We start from the raw sequence: 19,551 nt of genomic DNA on the forward strand, positions 1-19,551 counted from the left end.
TACCGAAGTGCAATGCCGGGCCGACCCGCGCCGGGGTACACTTCGCCATTAAGGGGCCCACATACACAGCTTCGCTGGTCATCCTTCTTCGTAGAGCACTGAATTTTTTTGCAAGAGTTCTTTTGAGACAAAAATTGCCAACATATGGCAGGATTTCCCGTCACAAAGCGGTCAAGCTTAACAGAAGAATAGCGCTCTCGTGATTCCTCTAGCTTTAATTTAGATCGAGAGCTAAATTCGATATAAGGATCTTATCATATTTTTGCTTTCTATAAAGTTTGATACTGCGTTTTAGTTGAATAATTTCTCCCGTTATCCACGGGTTATCTCAACCTATCCGTTTCATTTTATTAAGAATGAAGGTGTCAACACAGTGCTGGCAGCATCTTTTAAGTTTTGTCCACACTATATTGATGTTATCATCACAAAAAGAAAGAAGGGTTTCTTCCAATCGAAGTATAATGTTTGGGTCTTTTGCCGCTTCATAGTTTTTAACGCTTATCGATTTGGGCTTGCATGAACGGGAATCGCGTGACCCGCCGTGGTTGCTCAGTGGCTATGGTGTTAGGCTGCTGAGCACGAGGTCGCGGGATCGAATCCCGGTCACGGCGGCCGCATTTCGATGGGGGCGAAATGCGAGAACACCCGTGTACTTAGATTTAGGTGCACGTTAAAGAACCCCAGGTGGTCAAAATTTCCGGAGTCCTCCACTACGGCGTGCCTCATAATCAGAAAGTGGTTTTGGCACGCAAAACCCCATAATTATTATTATTATTATTAAATAGCGTGGAAGAACACACGTGAGGTACGCTAAGCTGTGGTCAGAAATCCCCTCGTGGATTTCAATTGTGCACTCGCCGAAGCCAGTCGAGCAGAGGATTAGGTCTAAGATGGAAGATGATGTGCGAGTTACACGTGTTGGATGTAAAACTGTTTGGCGTAGGTTATACGCCAGCATCACGTCCAATAAGGCTTGAGAACTATTCACATAAGTGGGGCCACACGTCAATAAACACTAGTCAATACCAGGGAGATTGCAATCTCCAGCAATAATTAGCTTCTGATTCCGGTGTTTGTGCAGATGATCGTATCGATCTAACAAAAAGTTGGAATTGGCCCCAGGTGGCCTGTACACTCTCGCCACAACGATCTGAGAACTTGATAAATTAACTTTACAGGAAACGCTTTCATGGTCCGAGTTCACATGAGGTAACGGTACTGACGGCAACGTGTTTTTGACAAGAAGTGCTATTCCGGCACCCCGTGTAGCATGGTCTTTACGATAACATGTGTATGAAGCCGCCAAAAAGAAATTATCTGGTATATCAGTACAAAGCCAAGTTACTAAGATAACGGTGATGTAGGGGTCGTATATGATAGCAATACATAGTTTAACTGCTCCTTTTTATTACACATAATTTGCGTATTCAAACAGAGGAGGCGGAAAACTTCTTCCGCTTGTTCATGTTGGAAGTGCGAACGTCAGACTTTCGATGTGCCAGATTTATTTATTAATCTCGCAAGTGTTTTTTTTTTTTTTAGCGCCATATGTCCTTTGTAAAGGGATTGTGCTGTCCGTCGCCTCATCCCAGGTGTGGATTGTATTATTTATGAGAAGTTTATCATGCACAAGTTTTAGTTTTTTGCCGGGACGTCGATCGGAATTTATGGCTTGCCATAGCTTGTGTCTAATGCACAACGTTCCCTGTGGAAAGTCATGCTATACACATACGCCAGTATTTTTCAACTTGAAGCAGTTCTTAAAATGGAAATCTTTTCATTGTAGTTGTAGAGCTTGATAATATACGGCCTGAGCCTTTACTACGGCTTCTGCCAATTCTGTGAATGCGGTCATCGGAATTAATGTTTAAGCCGAGCCTATCCTTGAAGACTTTGCTTACCACGATTTCTTCCAACATTTCTCTAGTTTCATTGGGAGCTTCAGGAATACCAAAGATTACTAAATTATTTCTGCGCGCTCTGTCTTCGTAATCACTAAGCTTACTTTCCTGTAATGTTACGGTCTTGTCCAGATGCAGTACGGATTCTTCAAGAGCTTTTATCTTTTTTTCGTTCGCTTTCGATAATCTTAGTACTTCGTCGAGTTTCGAAAGCTTAGCGTTCATTCTAGAAAGCATGTCATCCCGTATGTTTTTTTTTTTTTTTTTGCTGACGCTTTTATATCCTTAAGTTCGGAGGGGATAGTGTTCAACACATCCTGATCAGAACCGGGGTTAGTGTTTATGTCACCGCGTAGCGCAAGGAGCATCACAGACCAGCAATCAGTAATAATAAGCATCGCCGAGAGCTACATCGGTAACGTCGGTTCTCACCCATACAAAAGGTAGAATTGGCAATCACCAACAATGTCGAGAAGGGAAGAGTTGTAAGCAATGGTAATGTAAGGTAAAGCAAGGTCCCTGTCGACGAGATGGCCCAGGACAGTAATTTGGCGGCAGCCAAAACAACATTTTGACGAGCTCAGTTGCAGCTTCGTTTTCCGAAGAACATCAAGTATAGTTGCTAGACGCTTAAGGTGTGTGTCGAATGTTGGCGAGAAGACGATGACGTCATCGAGATAGCAGAGACATGTGGACCATTTAAAACCTTGGAGTAAGGAGTCCAGCATACGCTCAAAGGTGGTCGTAGCGTTGCATAATCCAAAGGGCAACACTTTAAATGGGTATAGGCCATCGGGCGTTATGAACGCGGTCTTTTCTCTGTCCACATTGTCAACAGCAATCTGCCAGTATCCAGAACGAAGATCAATAGAAGATAAATAGCTGGAAACGTGGAGACAGACTATGGCGTCGTCCATACGTGGAGCGGGTAGACTTGTCTTTCTTAGTAATTTGTTTCATATCACGGTAGTCTACACAGAAGCACGACATGCCGTCCTTCTTTTTAACCAATACGACAGGTGACGTTCAGAAACTCGAAGGGGGCTCAATGAAGCTTTTATCAAGCATTTTGTTCACTTCACTTAGAATTACTCGTCGTTCCGATGCAGAAACTCGACATGGTCGTCGTTGAATCGGCGTAGCATCACCAGTATTAATGGGATGCTTGACTGCGAGCGCCTGGTCTAAAGAGCGATCGTTTAAGTTGAAAATGTCTCGGTAGAATGATAAAACTTCGCAAAGGTCGTCAGCCTGTGCAAAGAACAGGTCCGCCGCAACTATTTTCTTTGCGTTGAGATCGACGCCCGAGGCTGGCGCGAGGGGCTTGCTAAGCCCGGAAGAAGCATCTGTTGATAAATCCACCCCTTGATGGTTGCGGAAAGAATCAACGTTGGCAAGGCACTTAAATTGGCAGCAAATTCTACCTTGCGGTCGAATTGAATGATGAGGAATCACGGTGTGGCGGCCGGCTATGCTGACACATGTCGTGCACATGCCGACGATAGGGACAGTACCGCCACCCGTGCCGACGTGCCGACGTTGGGGTAAGGAGCTTTCTGAGGGGTCGTCGGAAGACAGCACTCATACTACAAAGATGGGTGCCTGTAGCGATCAGTGCAGTGACAGGATAGTCATAAACGTCAACTTCAGGAAGGTTTCGGTTCGAAGGTAACGTGAGCAGAGGACTTGAGGGCAAGGTCGACAACGCAGCTTCACCTCCAGAAGTGGCAGTGCCTAGTTTTCCGGCCGAGTGCTGCCGGCGATAGGCGGCAAGAGAAGCGACGGGGTCGGGGTGAACGAGACTGACGGCGTCGAGGTGAAGGTGAGCGGCTGTAGCGAAGGTTCGGAGCAGGGGCATCAGTGGCAGTGGGTCCTTGTCGGGTGGCATAGGGAGCAGTAGGTCCAAAGGTGCGGTAGTAAGTGCCAGCGTATGTCCGACTTAGTGGTGGCCATCGGTTGCGGCAGTCATGAGCCACGTGGCCGATGCGACAGCAATGGAAGCAGATAGGCTTGTCATCCGGGGTACTCCATGCATACGGGTTGCGGTATGTGGCTGGAAAGAACTGCCGGAGACGAGGAGGGCCGCTAGAGAACTGGGGAACGCTGGGTCGAGTTGACGAAGACACGAAGTTGAGACCCATGTTCTCGAATTCCTGTCCGACAACGGTCTGAATCATCGTAATCATGGTTTCTGGAGGATCGGGAGGCGTCGCGGAAAAGGTGGCGAACAGGCGGCCTCGAACTCGCGGCGAACAATGCGAGTTACATCATCATAGGTGGTGGGCTGACACGGTCGATCCTCACATGTCAATGTAGCAGCAATATTGCGTAGCCGTGTGATGTGCTGTGTGATACGGCGGCTCTTTGTTCAAGACGACGGCATTCTTCTATGATGACGTCGATAGTCGAGACGTTGCCGTAAACAAGGAAACTGGAAGCGCCGTCCGCGATTCCCTTTAGCATATTAGCCACTTTATCGGCTTCAGACATCGTGTCGTCAGATTTGCAGCAAAGAGATAACACATCTTGGATGTATGAAATGTACGGCTCTGTAGATGACTGAATACGAGTCGCAAGAGCTTTTGTCGTGGCAACCTTGCGCCCAAAGAGGTCGCCGAACAGTACGCGTAGCGTTTATTTGAAAATGTCCCAGCTGGTCATCTCGTCTTCATGCCTTTCGAGCCACACACATGGGGTGCCGCTGAGATAAAAGACGACACTGGCGAGCATAACCGTTGAGTCGCACCTGTTATCAGCACAGACGCGTTCATAGAGCTTGATCCATTCGTCAATATCGTGTCCCTCCAGGACAGCAGACACACCGGAGTCGCAGTGGTGGGCAACCATGACGATTGGAGCAGTCTGGCGAGCCGCAGCCATTGCTGATGCGATCCCTTCAGCGGGAGCCGTGGTGACAAGCTTGATGTGGCGGCCGCTGCGGAGCTCCATGGCGAGGACGGGGATCGCAAACCTCCACCAAAATGTTACGTGTGGAAAGACACCGACAAATGAGATTATTTACTCTATATTTACACTGGAGCCATACCACCAGGCAGACACGCGCTCGCACCAAGAGCCTAGACACCTCATCGTCCTTTTCACGGCGGCTCGTCTGTTGAGTATCTGTTGATAGTATCGTAAAAATATAAGCGTCACGTACACTGTGTTAAACTACGTTTCACATTATTATAGATGGCCATATTACGTATTATCTGCACAATTGTCTTTTCTGACACTTACGAAAAAATATCTGGCACTGATTGACGACCTCAGGAGCAGCAGTTTGAGCATGCAGCTCCGGTGTGTTTCATATCACGTTGGAATTGGAGGGAATCACATATAGCCGACGCCCTGGCGTGCGAAGGGCTGTCATATACTTCAGAGCTGAGGGCCCCTAAGCATTTGCAGCACTCAAAGGACGCAAACCGCGATCGTTTCCATAGCAACCCTGTGTGTTCCAGAGCAACCCTGTGTGTTCAGAGAACTTACTTGCCAAAGGGTACCCTGCTGGTATCGAGTTAGAACTGGCTACACCTACAAACAGACGCGGTTATTTAGGACTGGACGATATACACTCCACTTTGTGCCTCATGTGGTGCGTGAGATTGGCGATGTGGAGTACTTCGTCTGGGTGTGCCCGCCGTTCTAAGAGCAAAGTGGGGTCTACAGACGAAGAATCTTCCAGACACGGGCTTTCGAGACGTAGTGTTCCCGGACGCGCCCGGAGGAATAAGAGGTATAGTTCTAGATGTGCTGGTCGCCTTTCTTAGAGACACAGGGGCGATAAACGATAAACGTTTGGTGAAACAGCTGTGCTAGTGGTTTAAGGGATATTCAGGCGAAAGAATTGCCGGCCAACCACGTCAGCCTAACTTCTCCTGGTGTAACAGATCCACCAGCTCCATGGTGAATCGCTCTCAGTTAGCAGTACGTCATTGGCATTATTCGTGAAACAAATAATCAGAAGAAGCCCGACTTCCAACGGGCCGGTACCAGTATTTTATAAAACTGATGCTGAGAAAACACAGAAGTTTACTGTGCGCAATAATGCGCCAGCTTTCGTCACTCTAAATGAGCTCATCCAAATCAAATTGTACGCACATCGCGAGAGTTGTAGCTAAGATCCTGGAACCCTGGCCGCAGAACGCTCGTATGGACAAGGCCGTCAAAGCACTCATGCGGCATTTTGAAGACAGCCGGACCAGGCGAGTGCTCGGGAGTGAACATTCATCTACCAGTGCGCGCACAATGACTCTTCTTTCTCCTTTTGTCCCCCTTTCCCCACGTGTAGGGCAGCCAACAGGCCGGAATCCTGGTTAACCTCCCTGCCTTTCCTCTCTCTCTCTCTCTCTCTCTCTCTCTCTCTCTCTCTGTAGCGCGTTAGCAAACAAATGCGAGTGCAGCCGACTGTTTTAAAATGCACCAAGACAGATACGCGTACAACTTTAGCGCCGGTATTCGGTCCGTGTGATTCGCTTCGAAGATTGCCAACCGTGATCTCAGTGATCCAAATCTTGCTTTGTCAATAAACAGATGTACTGATTCACCCTTTCGTTTAGTGTTTGTGCACATGCACAGTCATGCACTATCCTCGACAGTATGCATCGTAGAATACACGGACTGCTGCAACTCTGAATATGTCAAACATTTCCATGAATTCTGTTAGTAAAGACTGCTGAGATTTAATAGAAATCGCTCTTAGATAAATGTAATGGAACCTCCCAAGTTTCAAGTGTCAGGTTCCGCAGTATTGTCCAGAAGCCGAGCCGCACCTGGTAGACGTGCGAAGCTCGTGTGCGTTAATGTAAGGGCTTTTTGGTCGCCGTGGTTGACCGGCTGAATTAGATGGGGCAGAGATTGTCCCGGCGTCCAGCGTTTTGCGTCGCAGAGAAGCTGTTACGGCCACCACCGTGCGACCCACGCTCGGACACGACGCTCATCGCGAACCTCGGGTGGACAAACGGGCTCCCGCCTCCTCGTGAGTGGCTCCACAGTGGGGCGTGCTGGCGATTCTGAGTGGTTGCGTGTGACACACACGGCACGCTGAGTACTTTCGAAGGAGAGGGGTGTGTCTGAGTTCCTATGAGAGTCTTTTAAAATGATCTGAGGCACATTTTAAAATGGAGCAAGAGCTCGTTTCCAGCAGCCCCTAAAGTGGCGATTGCTGAATTTAGAGAGGGGGGCGGGGGTTATTAAATATAAGAACAAATTTATTAGATGTGAATTAGTCAGAAAGTTATTCTGTCTCCCTTTCAATGACATATATTACATTATAAGTGACAATGTGAGAAATTATAAGTAGCAAGTATGGGTTGTTATGACGCAATAGCTGGCTTGGCTGCAATGATTTAGGAGCAACGACGCGGAAACTCGAAACATACACGATGGACATAAACAGCGCAGGCTTTACGCAAACTGTAGGCAAAGAAGGCAGACACAAGCGCTTGTGTGTGTCCTTTGTGCCATAGACAGTCTGCGTAAAATTTGCGCTGCTTTTTTCCATCATGTATATGTGCCAACTCGCCCAGATATCTGCTCCGAAGAAACTGGAAATAAGGCGAAAGGCAAGAAAAAAAAGTCTGCGTGTTCTTAGTGCACCATGATCACTCGCGCACCCTGTAAAAAAAATCAAACCAGGCAAATATAATTACTCGTTAGAGTTTCTCTTTCTACTTAAACACAACGAGCTTTCCCTTAACACCGAAGCCCACCTGAGCCCTTTAACCTCAGAACTCAGAACGCAACCTCAGAACTAACATATTTAAATACTTGTTTCTTCGTCGAACTATAAGTTACTGGAAGAAAGTACCACCAGCCTTAACAAACATCATTAAAGCCATTGAAGTTGTTCAGTTAAAATACATCTGTGCCATTTCTTGTTGCCTATATAGTTACGATTGTTGCGCGTGCTAATGGTGTGAATACTGTTTTTATTGACCATTGGTTATGCTTATTGTATATCTATGCTTACTTACTGCTTAATGTGTTTACTATTAAACCACTTATTTCTTTACGCGTATCCACGTTGCATATATGTTCATAACTTAGATGTCTATTTTCATCCTTGTTGAAGTGCCCCTCCTGATTGAGCCTATAAGCCTGCAGTATTCTGTGAAAGAATTACTAAGAGCACCCTGATATGCAGGCAGAGCTGTTGATACATAGAAATTCTTCTTAATGCCAAAGGAAATCCCGTTTTTCACAGCGTTACAAGTCAACGTGTCCACTTTGCGTCTCACTCAATGGGCCAGTTCGGTACACCTGGGTGCCACAGCTAGTGCATATGGAAGGGTCATTTACCTGCGTACTAAAGCCGCGTATTTTTTTTCTGTCACCTTGTGTTACTGTGTGAGAACCTTGTCGCTTTCAGAGTCCTTACCTGCCTGTCATGTTTTGAGCTTCCTGTTCCACATGCGCTCCTTCCTTTGTTGTTCGCTTTTTGTTGAATACAGGGTCTGTTCTGAAATTAGTAGAACTAACTTTTTTTTATATTTCATTCATGATAATAGTACAAACGATTAGAATTTTTCAAAGTAGCACCCTTCCGCATCTACACACTGCTGCCAACGAGTTTTCCAGTTTTCGTACGCTTCCAGGAACACCTGGAGCTGAATGCTGTTTCGCTCCCTCGTCATGGCCTGTTGAACCACCTCTACCGATCCGTGATGCTTTCCCTTGAACGTCGATTTTATTCCCGGGAATAGAAACAAGTCTGGTGGGGCCAAGTCGGGGCTGTAGCGGGGCTGAGGCAGCGTTGCCACCTTGTGCTGGGCAAGATACTCCACAACGCGGAACGCTGTGTGGCTCGGCGCATTGTCATGGTGCAGCCGCCAATTGTTGGCAATGGCTGGGCGGACACGAACAGTGCGTTTTCGCAGTCTTTTGAGGACTTCCACGTAACAAACTGCATTAACTGTTTGTCAGGGTGGTACCAACTCTTTGTGGATGACTTCATGTCGATCAAAAAAGCAAATGAGCATGAACGTTTGCTTGCATTTGCTCATTCGTGCTTTCTTGGGGTTTGGGGAAGAAGGGGTGGGCCATTCTGAGCTCTGCCGCTTGCTCTCCGGGTCGTAATCAAACACCCACGTCTCGTCACCGGTCACTACGTTGTCCAAAGAGTCGGGCTGCTCGTTCACATGATGAAGAAAATCCTGGCAGATCGCTTTCCGGTTGGCCTTTTGCTCCTCTGACAACCACTCGTGGCACGCACTTCGCGCACGCTTTCCTCATGACGAAGTTTCCTGTCACGATCTCAAGTACTTGGGTTTGAGGAATGCTCAAGTCATCAGAAATCATTCGATACTCATCCTATGGCCACTGTTAAGTAAATATTTCGCTCGCTACACATTTTTGTTGGTCTTCCTAGTCGTCACTCTTTCCCTGCCTTGTCGGAACAGCTTGTGCCACTCAAAAACACCTGATCTGCCAATGGCAGCATCACCGTAGGCCTCCTTAATCATGTCGTGAGTCTCTTTGCCCATTTTATCCAGCCTTACACAAAGTTTGATCGCGTATCGCTGATCCAGTAAGCGCTCCATGACGAGGCGTTTCGACAGGGGTTCACGGTACAAGCGACCTGCTCTCTTCAACGGCCGAGAGCCGACTGCCACTTTTTCCCAGCGTTCCCAATATCCCCCTTCACCGATCCTGCTCGCGCAGACCGCCTCTCGTCCGTCCGTTCGCCCAGGAAAAAACCAGTCCTATTACTTTCAGAACAGACCCTGTAAGACTTCATTTACGGGAGAAGCCAGCGCAGTCCGTTCATACTTCTCAATCGTCCCTGTTTGTTTTTTGCTGAAAAAGTGTTTGAAGATAAACCTGGGTCCGTTCCCTTTTTGTCCAAGGCAACATTATCTTGTTTTTACCGTGGTGCATCAATATTTACGCGTCCAAATGCCAGACATTAATTTGCCAACCGAATACTACTGAATGCGCACATCGCGAATAATTTGGTAGATAAGTGCTCCCCCGCTTCTATTGTTTAAAAGCTTCGCCCTAGCCCTATAATATGTGTTAGGCTCCTGATTAACTGAAATGATAGGTGGACTGCGGCGGAAATACACTAGGTGCCAGGTTGATTGAGGCAAATTTACTTACGACCGAAAAGCTCTCCTTAGGGGAAACCCTCATGGGGCTCTTTATCGATATATGTCTGGAATGGCTGGCGATGGTTCATTCTGTGTCTAGGATCGCCAATCGACCACTTACTGGCGACGGCCTACTGAAACGTTGGCCCGACTCCAAATCCAGGCTGGAAATGAGATGGTGCATCACGGGGCTTAACTCGAGACTGGAAAAGGTCCATATGAGAGACTATTTATTCAAGCCCTCTGCGCCCATCGTCAGCCGTTATAATATTTTTTCTCTTCCCTTCCCCTAACGCCGGCGCAGAAAGGTAAGGGAAAGAAGTTAGCCTCAAGCCGACCTCTCTGTCATTTTTAAGGGAGCCCTGAACTACCCCTCTGGCGTGGTAAAATAACATAGCCGGCTGGTAGCATACACTGCTGTGAACATCGCAGGCAAGTTTTGCTGTCGTACGCGGCGCGTGGAGCTAGCAAACGGATTGCGAAGACACCCTTCTCTCAAACGCTTTCTTTTCAACAGGAGGCCCAGTCCTGGCTCCTTCCTGAACGCTTTATTTCCTCATTCCCTCATCCGGTTGCTTTCTCCGATAGCTGAGGTTGGCTACATGGCGTAGATACCGCGGCCGCCGCGGGGTGCCGCCACGAGTCCACTGGCTAAGCGCACTGCGGCTCGCTGAGGCGTTCATCTGAGGGATCGCGTGGCGTTCGTGCGCAGGCGCGTGTGTCGTGGCGTATACGTTAAAATTAAATTTGAACTGCGCGCCACGGTAGCATATAGAAGACGGAGCGTTGTGGGCACGCTCCACTGCGCCGTAGCTTTCGCAGTGCAAGGCATTGAAGAAGGAACGGGAGGTCAGCAGATGCCGTGTTTGATTGCCAATAACTACGCTTCTGCTGAACGCAGTGGAATACTTTGTGCGGCAAAGTATTTTTGAAATAGCCTATTTTCAGTTAAAACGCATTTCTCCACACCGCTAAAAAAGTGGTTCAGGGCCGCTTTTAAGTGAATATCCTCTCTCTCTCTCTCTCTCTCTCTCTTCGTTTTGCGTGAATAACAATCTTCCCTTTCACGAATACTAGTTCACGTGTGCATTCCCGGAAACCACATTCAATTGACCAGTGCTTTTCCTTCCGCATTGAAATTTCTTGGGTGCATAGTAACATCAGAAGCAAATATAAATACTCATTAATTCTTGCACTCTCCTTACGTAAGTCATGCAGTCAAGAGAACCCAGACATTGTGCGATACACAAAAGGCCTCCATGGCATCGCTTCACTTACATTAGTTCCGATCGTCCAATTGTAACGTTTAACTAGCCTCGTTGCATGCATCTCATGATTTACGATAGGTAGCGTTCCCGTTCTCGGTACTAGGTAATCTCGACTCTGAGCTTCTTTAGCGTATTTTGCCCGTTTCTGTCGGAGCACTGCTTTGAAATGCTAGTCAACGAATGAGAGAGATTTGGTAACAGATGTATGTACTCGCACGAATGCAATTATTTATCTGTGACGCAGGCTCTGCTCAAATTGGCGACGACGTACCTGCAGAAGAAGCCTCCTCCAGGTATCGAGGTCAAGAGTGAAGACAGCCAAGAGAAAAAGTCAGTGGACAATCCATCTTCTCAAATGAGTGGTCGAGCGGGGCGAGGGAGCTTCTGAGAGATTGGATTGGTTCACGATTGATTGATTGATTGATTGATTGATTGATTGATTGATTGATTGATTGATTGAGTGAGTGAGTGAGTGAGTGAGTGAGTGAGTGAGTGAGTGAGTGAGTGAGTGAGTGAGTGAGTGAGTGAGTGAGTGAGTGAGTGAGTGAGTGAGTGAGTGAGTGAGAATTCCTCGTACATTCTCTCCGGATACCAGCCACTCCTTGCCCAATTTGTTATCTGTCATCTTGTACAACGCTGTTCCTGACCAACTCATTTTTATTACCTGTGAAATCCTTTAGCTCTCCCTTTAGTTCTGATGACACCGTGAGCCGGATCAGTTCGCCCTTCGCCGCTCGAGAAGCGAGAAACGAGAAAGAGTACACTTGCCTAATCACGCAGCGTTCGTTGTCTAAAGCGCTGCTGCGTTCCATTTATGTAATATTTGGGTCTACCTCATGAGGAGTTCATGCCAAGGTAATTACGTTCATTTATTTTTTCATTCCCCTATTCCGTTCCCCCAGCGTAGGGTAGCCAACCAGACTTCTTGGTCAATATTCCTCTTACGGAAGCTCCTGAAAACCAGATAAATCAAGTATGGTGCGGTGAACTACGCTCTTTCTGGTAGAGTGCCTTTAGGCGGTCGTACGGTAATGCTATCTGGCTCAAGTGGAATAAATGAAGCAACATGTGCAATATAAATTGTGCCAAGCGTTACTAAGAAAGTATTGAGACAGGTTATGCGGCGATCTACTGATGTGCATCTAAGAAAGACGGCCCATTTTTGGTTGACACGGACAACTCCAAACTTGTTCACCTTGCTAATTTTTGCTGGGTCACACTTGTTATTGTCTGCTTGGCACTCATTCGCCATTTCCACTGAAAAGAGAACACTTTCGCGCCATGACATTTTATGATTTTAAAAGTGGATTAAACAAAGTCGTCTGCATTTAATGCTTGCAGCGGGCTTCTGGAGACCCAGTTGTGCATTCTCGCGCCCGAGCTTTCCTCCGGTTTTAGGAATTTAGAAGGGGCAGAACTTCATTGAAAAATAAGATCAGGGCGCCAGGTTTCGCAGTTGGTGACGAAAAGATTTCCGCTCTGGAAAAAATTGGCTGCTAGGACACTCGAGTGACATTAATAATTGTAAGGACATTGAAGTGTCCTCAAAGACTGCATCGATGGCAGTTTCAAAGTTCTTGCGCCATTATCTGTGAGCCAGGAAAGTTTCATCCCAGCGCGTGTGTCACGCTTTGAAAGATGAGCAAAATAGCATCTGCGTTGTCCGTCTGTGAGGAAGTGCTGGTCTCTTTCAATGGCGGCAGCTCTAGACTGGCTTATGACATCGTTACAGGTGACAAGACCCGGATATATGGGTGTAATCTTCAGATTAAGTGCAAGTCAACAGCTTGGATTTTTCACAATGAAGATCCATCTACAAATGTGAAGCGTCCACGAAGTGTCGGCAAAAGAATAGCGGCGACGAAAAAGTGTCTCTGCCGCGAGTGTTTCTCTTGCGGAAGCAAAGAAAAAAGACGGAAACCGCTAACTGGTGTAACACAACAGCGCGCGTCGTCAAGGTTTCCAGCAGGCACGGCACTAAGACTCCGGGACAGAAGGGGATCTTGTTGCACCATGACGTTGTCATTGCGCACACACACGCAATGTCATGCTTAGGTTCCTCGAGGCCATAGAGGTTAGACCCGTGACTGCCTCCCCTAGCAGTCCTGACATGACCGTATGCGTTTATTAAGGCGAAAGCCTTGTATGTCTCATCGTTCAGATCTCGGTAGCTCATACCCCCGTAAAACGCGTCGACGACACGAAAGGTACAAAAACTGTCATCATCAATGGCTCATACCCCGTAAGCACTGATAACCCGTAAGCAAGCAAAATGAATGACAAAGATGGGTGGTAAAGCGAATTAAACTGGTAGATAAAACGAATTAAAAGGGATAATAAAGCGAATTAAGATGGATGATAAAGCTAATTAGGATGGATGACTAAGCGAATTAAGTGGATGACTCAGGCGAGTTAAAGGCAACACAAATAAGATTGGTGACTAAGCGATGTAAGAGGATGACTAAGTGAATTAAGGGGGATGACTAAACGAATTAAAAGGATGAGTAAGCGAATAAAAGGAATGACTAAGTGAAGTAGACTAAGTGAATTAAGGGGAATCTGTACGGCATCTGTCCGTCCTTAATGCATCGGCACTTGGGCTTTCGCCTTCAAGTTGTCTTAGGGATAACATAGGAGACCCTGTGAATTTGTTCCTCTTCCCTGCGATGCAACGCTGCGTGCGTGTTACAACGTTTTCAAACACCGAAGACACCCTCGCCTACGAGAGGGTGGTTGCAGCAGCCGCATAAAATTAATAGAAAAAGTGCTTTTGAAAACGGTTTACCAGAATGCGAAAGTGCATAGAATCTGATGGTTAATATTTTCACAAAATGTAAGGGTCTAAGAGACTGAAAGCATCTTCATTTTTAACATATCGTGGCCACGATAGTGAATGGGGAACGATATCACGTAGTTCATCACGTGTTACAGATTTACTGACGGAGAGGTCGACCGACTGACACTGGTAGCATGCATAGGGTATGGGAATATATAGTAACCAACACAATGACATGCTATCATGCATTTTGGGTCCTCCGAGTTAAAACGCTCAGAAAGTTAGCACTACGTATAATCCCTGACCACTAGCCTAAGGCAATAACCTCTTGAACGCTCACTGTCATGTTATGTTATTCGCACCACATAGCCCACCCATTGTGCACACAACTTGCGTATTACGCGGATGTATCACAACTAATCTGTATATATTTACATCAACCATCACGTGGAAATACGTGCGCGTTGGTGAGATAAATTTTAACAATAACTGGAGGATTTAGCAAGTGGAAGGCTTGGATTGCTACTGCAGGTTTAATAAAGCACAGGAGATCAAATGAGTGAAAAGAGAGAAAATAAAAGGCGCGCGCATCCGCTCACATGTATACTAGGAAATCTACGCAACAGCGAGCACAATGAAAGCAACAAAGTGGTAACTGGAGCTTTACGGCACCATAAATAAGCAAAAAGTTATCCATATTTGACCCTTTCACTGCAGCAGTACACACTTCTTCTACATTATCAAAAAAAAGAAAAAGGCACACTCAACAAATAGCTTAGAAACGTAGGTAATGAATATTTCACGGAAAACCACAATATCCCATTTTTGGTCACTATATACTGTATTCTCTACCATAAGCAGCTTCATAACAACTTTACTGTTTTAAGACGCTTCAAGAATGCATTCTTTGCAAATTACGAATTTAAATTAAAATAAATGGAACTCCGAGGTTTTACGTGCCAGAACCGCGATTTGATTACGTGGCACGCTCTACTAGGGAACTCCGTAAAAACTTTTACCACTTAGGGGCGTTTAATGTGCAGCCAATGCACGGTACACATACGAGTGTTTCTTGCATTTCGCCCCCATCGAAATGTGGTCGCGGCTGCCGGCATTGAACCCGCGACCTCGATCTCAGCAGCACAACGCCGTAGCCACTGGGACCCGCCACGGTGGCTTAGCTGCTATGGTGTTGCGCCGCTAAGCACGAGGTCGCGGGATCAGATGCCGGCTACGGCGGCCGCATTTCGATGGGGGCGAAACGCAAAAACGCCGTTGGTCCCGTGCATTGGCGGTGCGTTAAAGATCCCATTGTCTTACGAAGCCCCCCTCCCATTACGGCGTGCCTCGTAATCAGATCGTGGCACGTATACAACCCCCGAATCCAATTCAATTGATAGCCACTGGGATACCGCGGCGGGTAATTACGAACTCATAAGTTGTTACTGCCAGTGCACGAGTCTGGACATTGAACCGTTCAGCGTAGAGACCGTCGATATTAAGGTTGAGCCAAACTTACCGACACTTGCATTTATGTCGTCTTGGCGTAAATCACAAAAGCATACAGGACAAACGAAAAAGAATTAAAAGTTTGGGTTTTTGCCCACCGTCTGCTTCTCGTGCTCCAGGACCGTGTTTGGCGTGTGGCGGATGCTCCTGGACGAGACGGAGAAGATCGCCAAGGCGCGGCTGGCCGCTGCTGAGGTCTTCTCGCAGCAGATATCGGAAAATGCTAAGAACGTGCGAGCCAACAAACTACACGTGGCCAAGAAGGTACGACGGTACTCATTTATGTTTAGCTGAGAAAACTATTACTACGCATTGTCTTACATTATGTCATCAGGAAGGACGTTTGTACACATAATCGATGGTGTTTGCAGAGCTATACACTCTGCTACTATAGACGATGTAACAGGGAGGTGCCCTATATCTATGATGACGTGCCGTTCTGCAATGCACACGGTCGTCCACTTTCAGGGGAAACATCTCATAAACAATTCAAGCACTCAAAACAACTTAAACTATGAATGAAATCCAGCTATCATTCTTTAATATACATATAAATTGAAGACATGAATATACATGAAGTGGAAGAAATGCTCAAGTTATACTGGCTCCAATGTCAGAAGGTGTCTCCCCCAGTGGCGTAGCAACGGGGGGGGGGGGGGGGAGGTGCTGTCATATACGTCTGAAGACATGCACCCCTCTTTCCGCCGGCTACACCCAGGGGGGGAGGGGGGTGGAGGTGACAGAAGACCTATGGGCCCCCGGGTGCCAGACGACCTAGCTACGCCACTGGTCTCCCCTGAAAGAGGACGACCCCGTGCATTAGGTCTAAAAACAAGGGCGTTTCCTGCGTTCAGTTCGCATTGGTAGGCGGCCCGTGAGGTGGGCCGTCGAATTACCGGTGTTCTCAAAAGAACAACGCTCATTGCATAGACTGCGTTCTCAAGGTGGTCTTGTCTTGAAGGAGCCTTAAAACAGCTTTCAGTGCATCTGCAGTCTGTCTGCATCAACTGCAGCGCATCTCCTCCATTCGCTGCAAGCGCGCTGCGTTGTAAACAGCGGGCCCTTTGCTCCACTAACAGTGGCAGCGATTCGAGGTCGCTCCTGCATAACTATAGGCGTCTTCTGTTCATGTGCTTATTTAATCGGTACGTTTTCGAATAAGCTTTACGGTCCCGCGCAAAGGGGGCGCCAGCTTACTGATTTTTCAGCCGACGACACCCAGGAGAGAGTGGCACAACGGTAGAGATCGAGGGGCGAAAGCCTACGAAAGACTCAAATGTTCAAAAGCAAAGAGGATTACTCGTGACACCTTAAGTATGTCACTCGCGTTGTGTCACTCGTGTCGAACCACTTTCAACAAAAAATCTAAATACGAAAACAATGTTAACTATCAGGGAACAATAAATAAAAGCATACGTGGAAATGTCCGATACATAGAGTACATTTTATCTTTTGGCAGCGCGAACTTCAAAGTGTTTCAAGCTTAATATATCATGAAGCTTACTCCGGAAACTACAAGGGCCACAAAATTCGACTCCCGTTTTCGAAGAGGAAGCCGCTTGCTTGCTTCTACTCTCGTCCCAACAAGTGTGCTGGCTTTTTTAACAAATAATAGCGGACAGAAAAGCGAGAGAAAGGGCTAACTGAGATGTTGGAAAGCCTTTGTGGGTCTATCTCAGCGGTTTTCTGTTTTGTTATACTATTTCAACCGACTAATTCAATATGTGTGTAGCCATGTGCATGGCTACATGGTAAGCTACGATAACTGCGATAACTACGATAAGTAACTACGATAACCATGGTAAGCTACGATAACTTTTCATTGGTATACTGCTGATGAATTCAGCAAAAATGGGGCGTGTCATTCTGCCTTCTAAAAGATATGTTCCACCGCCAATTATAAAGCGCGGGTTTGGTTCTAGGCTTAGCTGCAACCACACGGCCTTTAAGTGCGTCTTTCATTGCCTAAATACATTACAAATATTGTGTAGCAATGACTTATTAGCAGCGTCCTAATTCTTGTGAAAGTGACTTCAATAAAGTAAACAGGGAAAGCTAATGCACGTTAGGTACATTAAATTTCCCGTGATTTATCAACGTTGTTTTAATTTGGAATCGTTGGGGAATAGAAAGAGAAAGACAGAGGGAGAGAAATATAAGCGAGGGGATAGGCAGGCAGGTTAATCGGATGCGCGTCCTGTTTGCTACCCTCCGCTGGAGGAAAGGGTACAAGGATTAAAAGAGAGAGAGGTCATGGAGAGAGCGCGGTTTCGCGCACTTTAAAAGGTTCGCACCGAGTCTACACACGGTCGCCAAGACCTGTAGTGAAATTACGCTTTCGTGGCTTTCTGTTCCGTCGACGCGTACGGCCACGGTTCAGGTATCCTCATTTAAAGGAAGGGGAAACAGGGTGTGTAGCACAAATGAAAGCTATATCTCTATTATGACCTTGTGTTTCTTCACGCAGCCTTTATGAGATAGTAGGAGCTATTTCCATTGCTTTGGCGCTGATGCCAGGCATATTTCCTCGCCTCCGTAGAAAAGAAAAAAAAACCTGCGTGGGGTGCAGGCGAGAAAAGATCCTTTTCTATGAGCACTCTTCGTGTACGTAATAAGCTCTCACATGGACCTCGTGCGCGTATGGAAACCAAAGATTGTACCCACCGGCGCGCAGCTACCGGCGTGGAATATACATGAGCTGCCTGTATTCGTTGGCACGTTGTCTGGAAGGCGCGTTGATGCCACATTCCCCTTTCTACCCCACGCCGCTATGACTTTCCTATGATTTTTTTTTTCGACGTGCTAAGAAGTCGGCCACGGGATAAGAGACACGAGAGCGATGCATAATTCTGTAGTGTGGAGCTCGGACAACACCATTATTTGTTTCACTACGTGCTTACATGACTGTCATATCAGCATTAAGCATTTGCGCGATTTTGTTAGCGAAACAAAGAAACACGAGGAAGTGTGTAAGCTCTGGTGTGCCTCGTGCATATGTACTCTGCGGAGTATGATGAGCATGGCTCTGTAGTACGTGTGGCCTCAGCAAACGTATTCGCCGCGTGAAATTCGGTGAGACAAGTGTACTGAAAGTGTCTTCAGTATGCAAGTATACGTGCCAGCATAAGGTGTTGTGCTGACGCGCCATCATTTATGGTTTTGTAGTACGCGCTGCGCAGCAATCAAATTTTGAACTAGCAAGTGAACCGAGACAGACAGTTTCCCAGCGTCTGCGTCAGAGCGTTTTTTTTTTTAATAAAAGGCAAACTACTTTGACGAAAGAGCGCTGATGAAGCGACTCTTGTGGTCGTCTTTCGGTTCTTGCAGCGCTCAAAAAGACGGGGACAACGAGGACAAACACATGAAACATGCGCTTACTCACGGCTATTTTTATAAGAAAACGTTTGTATATATATATATATATATATATATATATATATATATATATATATATATATATATATATATATATATATATATATATATATATATATATATATATACAGCAACGTTAGCAGAAGAACAGAAAGATACGGCACCAAAAACACTGTACATGAGTGCATGACAGCCTTATCGCCCGCATGATAATTTACATGTGCTAGCGAGGTACATTAACTCAGCGTCACTATTGTACTCCACAACCGTAACAAAGCTGTCATTCCCACACATGCGTGTATTGAAATTCACACCATATTAACATGATTTGCCGATTTTTTCTTCCGAAAACAAGCCCGACTCATTTAGGAAGCGGCAGAAGGCTGGGGTTTTTGCAGAGAAACAAGCACATTCCCGGTGATAGGCTGCCACTTCTTCTATGCAGGTGTTGTGTTGTGTTTTGTTGCTTACAAGTTGCCATTCTAGTCTGCTAAAGCTTCCATTGGCCAGAGTGGGCGCAGCGCTTACGTACACCTAAAGAAATGCTTCGGCTGAATAAAAGGAGTGCCTGCATGCTGTCTGTCACGTCATTGTGGCTCCTGCCGTTGGTCACTGTAATGCGCCAAGTCCAC

General features: G+C 46.6%; 1 protein-coding gene across 2 annotated transcripts in view; it reads left to right on the plus strand.

The window, feature by feature from the left end:
* Positions 1-19,551, plus strand: part of nwk (FCH and double SH3 domains nervous wreck) — a 231,754-nt gene that overhangs the window by 44,648 nt on the left and 167,555 nt on the right. For both annotated transcript variants that reach the window (XM_050182545.2, XM_055073377.2), the window contains exons 4-5: positions 11,504-11,589; positions 15,664-15,808. In XM_050182545.2, coding sequence (XP_050038502.1) covers positions 11,504-11,589; positions 15,664-15,808 — 231 coding nt within the window. The remainder of the gene's footprint in view (positions 1-11,503; positions 11,590-15,663; positions 15,809-19,551) is intronic.

This window comes from Dermacentor andersoni, chromosome 4, assembly GCF_023375885.2.
Source record: "Dermacentor andersoni chromosome 4, qqDerAnde1_hic_scaffold, whole genome shotgun sequence".
Lineage (NCBI taxonomy): Eukaryota > Metazoa > Arthropoda > Arachnida > Ixodida > Ixodidae > Dermacentor > Dermacentor andersoni.